Source organism: Aegilops tauschii, chromosome 2, assembly GCF_002575655.3.
Source record: "Aegilops tauschii subsp. strangulata cultivar AL8/78 chromosome 2, Aet v6.0, whole genome shotgun sequence".
NCBI lineage: Eukaryota > Viridiplantae > Streptophyta > Magnoliopsida > Poales > Poaceae > Aegilops > Aegilops tauschii.
The window spans coordinates 307,307,851-307,314,386 of record NC_053036.3 but is presented as its reverse complement, the minus strand read 5'-3'; the positions used below and the strand labels follow the sequence as shown (position 1 = coordinate 307,314,386).

Genomic DNA, 6,536 nt, shown 5'->3' with positions numbered 1-6,536 from the left:
AAGTGATGTTCCCCAAATACAGCTCGTCTATTTATTTAGAAATTTATTTCTATTGTCATGCTACTAACGAAAAATCAGGATCAGAAATCGTGCAAACTAGTGGAATTGCTTGATGCTCTTCAGGTAGCTTGTGCTGAAATGGACAGGTAACAGACAGCCATTCCACCAGCACCAATATGGCTTGGAATCACATCAGGGAGGACGATGCCTTCTTCTCCGGTGGTTGGATGTACCAACTGACTAATGTCATTGCTTTCTAGCCCCTAATCGCCGCCATCAGATGACAATCAGCATGGGCCCCCTATCCTATCCTATCCATTTTGTCAAATCAGTCAAAGTGAAACGGCCCCCTATCTACTGGAATCTTCCTCCGATTATGGTCAATTATTCGTCCACACCCGTGACATGGATAATTGACAATCAATGTTGTATGCGTGCGCCTGTCTGTATACATGTACTACTCCTAGGGAGTACGTACACACACTAGTAGTAGGTGCCAGTCCAACCCGGTCTTCCTCATCCATCCGTAAGCACTGAGCATTCCAAGGAGGAGCGAGAAAAGATACAGATTAGAGAGTGGCATCCGGCTGGCCGGCGGCCATGGAGGGCGGCGCTCACGGGTTCGACGGCTCGGCCTTCAGGGAGTGCTTCTCCCTCTCCTGGCGGAACCCCTACGTCCTCCGCCTCGCCTTCTCCGCCGGCATCGGCGGCCTCCTCTTCGGCTACGACACCGGTGTCATTTCAGGGGCACTGCTTTACATCCGCGACGATTTCCGCTCCGTCGACAAGAACACATGGCTTCAGGTAATTAAAACATCCAATTCTTCTTCTCCTTGGCCGAAACAGACTCATAAGAATTGATGTATTGGTGCACTTTCGTACGTTTGCTAATCAGTATGGAGTTTATGGCTGCTGCAGGAAATGATCGTGAGCATGGCGGTGGCCGGCGCCATCATCGGCGCGGCGGTCGGCGGCTGGACCAACGACAGGTTCGGGCGGCGGACGTCCATCCTCGTGGCCGACCTGCTCTTTTTCGCGGGCGCGGTGGTCATGGCTTCGGCGACGGGCCCCGTGCAGCTCGTGGTCGGCCGCGTCTTCGTCGGCCTAGGCGTCGGCATGGCATCCATGACGGCGCCGCTTTACATCTCCGAGGCGTCGCCGGCGAGGATCAGGGGCGCGCTCGTCAGTACCAACGGCTTCCTCATCACCGGCGGCCAGTTCTTGTCCTACCTTATCAACCTCGCGTTCACCAAGGCGCCGGGGACGTGGAGGTGGATGCTCGGAGTCGCCGGCCTCCCTGCCGTGTTCCAGTTCGTCCTCATGCTCTTCCTCCCCGAATCGCCAAGATGGCTTTACAGAAAGGTTAGTTTTGGGTAGTACTAATTGTTTATTTAGAAGATCAATTCTTTCCTTGAACTAGAAAGTTGTGCCAACTCTTTACATGAACGGACGAACTTAATTACCGATGATGTCAGGGGAGGGTGGAGGAAGCAGAGGCGATCCTGCGTAAGATATACATGGCCGAGGAAGAGGTGACGAGGGAGATGCAGGAGTTGAAGGAGTCGGTGGAGGCGGAGGCGCGGGAGCGGGGCTCGTCGGAGAAGGTAAGCCTGACGGCGCTGGTGAAGACGCCAACTGTGCGGCGGGCGCTGGTGGCCGGCGTCGGGCTGCAGGTGTTCCAGCAGCTCGTGGGTATCAACACCGTGATGTACTACAGCCCGAGCATCGTGCAGCTCGCCGGGTTCGCCTCCAACCAAACGGCGCTCGCGCTCTCGCTGGTCACCTCCGGCCTCAACGCGCTCGGCTCCATCGTTAGCATCTACTTCATCGACCGCACCGGCCGGAGGAAGCTGCTGGTGATCAGCCTCGTCGGCGTCATCGCGTCGCTTGCCCTGCTCTCCGCGGTGTTCCACCAGACCACCACACACTCGCCCGCCGTCGGCAGCGCCGATACCAGACACTTCGATGGTTCCCTCACATGCCCGGACTACCGGACGAGCAGCTCCGGCTGGGACTGCACCCGGTGCCTCAAGGCCAGCTCGACGGAGTGCGGCTTCTGCGCGTCCGGCGCCGGCAGCAAGCTGCTCCCGGGCGCGTGCCTGCTGTCGAACGCGACGGTGCGCGACGCGTGCCACGGCGAGGGGCGACTGTGGTACACGCGCGGCTGCCCGAGCCGATACGGTTGGTTGGCGATGGTGGGGCTGGCTCTGTACATCGCCTTCTTCTCGCCGGGGATGGGCACGGTGCCCTGGATCGTCAACTCAGAGATCTACCCGCTGCGGCACCGCGGTGTGTGCGGTGGCGTGGCGGCGACCGCGAACTGGGTGTCCAACCTCGTAGTGGCGCAGTCGTTCCTGACGCTGACGGGGGCCATCGGCCCCGCGTGGACGTTCCTCATCTTCGGTTGCCTGTCCGTGGCAGCGCTCGCCTTCGTGCTCGTCTGCGTGCCGGAGACCAAGGGACTCCCCATCGAGGAGGTGGAGAAGATGCTGGAGAAGCGGGAGGTCAGGCTCAAGTTCTGGGCACCGCGTGGCCGCGGCAGCAAGAACGACGGGGTGTGAGTGTCATCCCTACCTTCTCCATTTAGCGCGCGAACGAGACAATTTGTGGCCATCCGCGTGATTGGAATTTCGATTTGTAGGCTTTCAATACTACTATATATGCTACAAATAACATTTGTAGGCTTTCAATAATATTTGTCTTGCAACGGGGACATAATATTTCTAGTGATTAAAACAACATTGTTGATTCTCCTTTTACTGCTAAATCACGGTTCTTTCTTTCATCGGCTCATGCAGTTGGATAGCGATGCATAATTAACCAAAAGTAATCAGTTGCATATCCAGACTAATGCAGGCTGCGAAGCTTTTTTTTTCGCGAATACACAAAGATTGTGTATCTTTCCATTGAAAAAAAAAAGTTGGAAAACCAATACAAAGTGTTGGTACAATCATGTGATACAAGTGCAATGGCATTACACGGTGACGAGAGCATACAAGGTGAGTGGGATGTTCTACCCCACAAAGACCAAGGACTACGTCTCACGAAGGCCACGAAGACTAAGAACTACGTCTCACAAAGGATGATATCAGTCCTTTAGCATCTGCCCTTGCCCATAGCCGTGCTTGGTCTTGGATTTCCTGCAGGACGCTTGATGTGAAAGGCCGCATGCCATCAAAGATGCAAGCATTACGGTGACACTATAAGCAGCACGCAGTCAGCATGATGAGAGGGGAGAGCCCACAATGATAACCATTGGGGCATGATGTGAGATCGTCATCCAGCACTCGGAGAAGGTCACCGTGTTGCCGGGGATTGAGGCTATGGAACGACACCAGGCCAGCACATCGTGCCAAACCTACCTCAAGAAGGGCAGCTTGCGAGCAGATGGTGCAGATTTTCGTCTCCGTCGTATCTATAATTTTTGATTGTTTCATGCCAATATTTCACAACTTTCATATACTTTTGACAACTTTTTATACTATTTTTAGGTCTAACATATTGATCCAGTGCCCAGTGCCAGTCCTGTTTGTTGCATTTTTTGTTTCGCAAAAAATCCATATCAAACGGAGTCCAAACGCGATAAAAACTTACGGAGATTTTTTTTGGAATATATGTGATTTTTTGAAAAAAGAATCAACGCGATACGATGCCCGAGGGGCCCACAAGCCACAAGGGCGCCCCCAGGGGGTAGGGCGCGCCCTGGACCCTTGTGGCCATCCCGTAAGGCGGTTGGCGCCCTTCCTTCTCCGCAAGAAAGCTAATATCCGGATAAAAATCATGTTAAAATTTCAGCCCAATCGGAGTTACGGATCTCCGGGAATTTAAGAAACGGTGAAAGGCCAGAATCTGAAAACGCACAAATAGAAGGAAACAGAGAGAGAGAGATCCAATCTCGGAGGGGCTCCCGCCCCTCCGCCGCCATGGAGACCAAGGAACAGAGGGGAAACCCTCCTCCCATCTAGGGGGGAGGTCAAGGAACAAGAAGAAGGAGGGGGGCTCTCTCCTCCTCTCTCCCGGTGGCGCCGGAACGCCGCCGGGGCAATCATCGTGTGACGGCGATCTACACTAACATACCTGTCATCTTCCCCAACATCTTCATCACCTTCCCCCATCTATATTCAGCGGTCCACTCTCTTGCAACCCGTTGTACCATCTACTTGAACATGGTGCTTTATGCTTCGTATTATTATCCAATGATGTGTTGCCATCTTATGATGCTTGAGTAGATTTTTGTTGTCCTATCGGTGATTGGTGAATTGCTATGATTGGTTTAATTTGCTTGTGTTTATGTTGCTATCCTTTGGTGCCCATCATATGAGCGCACGCGTGGATCACACCATAGGGTTAGTTGTATGTTGATAGGACTATGTATTGGAGGGCAAAGGTGATAGCAGCTTCCCTAGCATAAAAATTGATGCATACGAGATTGAAGGAGGACCAATATATCTTAATGCTATGGTTGGGTTTTACCTTAATGAATGTTAGTAGTTGCGGATGCTTGCTAATAGTTCCAATCATAAGTGCATAGAATTCCAAGTAAGGTATGTCATGCTAGCAGCCCACATAAAACTTGCTATCGGTCTAGTAACGTAGTCAATTGCTTAGGGACAATTCCGCAACTCCTACCACCACTTTTCCGCACTCGTTAAACTAACTTAATTGTTTCTTTATCTAAACAGCCCCTAGTTTCTATTTACGTGCTCTTTATTATCTTGCAAATCTATCCTACAACACCTACAAAGTACTTCTAGTTTCATACTTGTTCTAGGTAAAGCGAACGTTAAGTGTGCGTAGAGTTGTATCGGTGGTCGATAGAACTTGAGGGAATATTTGTTCTACCTTTCGCTCCTTGTTGAGTGCGACACTCTTACTTACCGAAAGAGGCTACAACTGATCCCCTATACTTGTGGGTTATCACCTAGCAAGGCGATCTGTCGTCCAACATCGATCTTGGAAAGCAAGCTAAAAACCTTGATGCGGAGAGGTGCCGATGTTGACGCGTCAGTTCGGGTCCTGAGTCAGTCCTTGGAACATGGCCAGATAGGAAGACTTGGTGGAGTAGCTGCCCGACACCGACCACCGCCATTGCAGGGTCTCCGGCTTGTCAGATAGAGTGATGAAGGGAACGCGCCTCCACATGTCAACGCATTGAACCAGCGCGGCCGGTCCCAGGCCACCTTGGATGTCATGCACCCAAGCACAATCGATAAGACCTTGGCGCATCGTACGATCACGTCAACACTGCTTGGGAACCATAGCATGAACAGAGGTGCAATGTTAGCGATGGAGGTACCAGAAAGCCATGGTTTGGTCCAAAAACAACATGAGTTTCCGTCCCCTAGAGACTAGGATGTGGAATCATGAAAAACTGCAATGCCTCGGGGTCATAACGTAAGTGCAGGTGGCTCCATGCGAGCGTGGGGTCTGTCTGCTGCAGCCACAGCCAGCGTGTGCTCAAGGCAATGCCGGCCCTCTGCAGATCTTGCACATCGAGCCCTCCCAAGAAGGTGGGGTGGCACACCCTCGCCCAATTCACGCAACATTGGCCGCCAATGGCCTCCTTACGCCCATCTCAAAGAAAGCCTCTGATGATTTTGTTCACCTTAGCTAGGACAGATTGGCTGACAACGATGGCCACTAGGAAGTGTGTGGGCATGGCACAAAGAACATGCCGGACGAGCGTGAGCCTGCTGCCAAGGGAGAGCATGCAGGCACGCCAAGTGAAGAGATTGCACCCAAGCTTGCCCCCAAGGGGAAGAAGATCAGTACGAGTCAGCTTCTGGATGGAGAGCGGGAGCCCAAGATATGCCACCGAGAACTTGGTAATCTGGGAGGCCATAAGGGTAGAGAAGGATTCAGTCTTGGCCTCCGAGCATTGGATTGGAGTTGTCGAACACTTGGCGTAGTTCATGTGCAAACCCAACACATCATTGAAGATCTGTAGGATCCCCTTGATAGCTTGGGCATCATGCTCATCAGGATGGTAGAACACGACGATGTCATCGGTGTATAGCGAAATGCTTGATGCCACGTGCCTCATAGGTTAGCCAGTGCAAGATGCCCTGTTGCACCTCGGCTTGGATGATGGTGTTGGGAACGTCGATCACGAGCACGAACATCATTGGAGGTAAGGTATCTCCCTGGAGAAACTCACACTTTTGTGGGATTGGCGGGTCGGGGTTCCCATTCATTAGGACACGTGTGGAGGCCGGGAAGAGGATGATGGAAATCCATTCTTGCCAATGCTCGCAAAAACCCAAGTGCTCCAAAATCTCAATGAGAAACGGTCAAGATACTAAGTCAAATGCCCTTGCCGTCGAGCTTCAGAAGCATCCTTTGAGCCTTGATGTTATGGAGCAACCGTGTCGTTTGCTGGACTAGCAAGAAGTTATCATGGATGGAACGCCCGTCGATGAATGCACTTTTATTGGTGGAGACCATGGCACCAAGCCTCGGAGCCAATCGAAGGGAGAGAGCCTTCGCAAAGAGCTTGCCAATTAGGTGTACAAGGCTTATAGGGCGGTAGTCGAAGA

The 6,536-nt window shown here is 52.3% G+C and overlaps 1 protein-coding gene across 1 annotated transcript; it reads left to right on the top strand.

Moving 5' to 3' along the window:
• The first annotated feature begins 332 nt into the window (after positions 1-332).
• LOC109732727 (probable inositol transporter 2) lies at positions 333-2,736 on the top strand. The gene is made up of 3 exons (XM_020291913.4): positions 333-804; positions 919-1,362; positions 1,476-2,736. The coding sequence occupies exons 1-3, from the start codon at positions 601-603 to the stop codon at positions 2,559-2,561; spliced, it is 1,734 nt and encodes a 577-aa protein (XP_020147502.1). The 5' UTR covers positions 333-600; the 3' UTR covers positions 2,562-2,736.
• Positions 2,737-6,536: the final 3,800 nt, after the last annotated feature.

Coding starts and splice junctions, on each gene's coding strand:
- LOC109732727 (XM_020291913.4), top strand. CDS start 601: ATGGAGGGCGGCGCTCACGGGTTCGACGGCTCGGCCTTCAGGGAGTGC. Junction 805..918: donor ACAAGAACACATGGCTTCAG/GTAATTAAAACA, acceptor TGGCTGCTGCAG/GAAATGATCGTGAGCATGGC. Junction 1,363..1,475: donor CAAGATGGCTTTACAGAAAG/GTTAGTTTTGGG, acceptor CGATGATGTCAG/GGGAGGGTGGAGGAAGCAGA.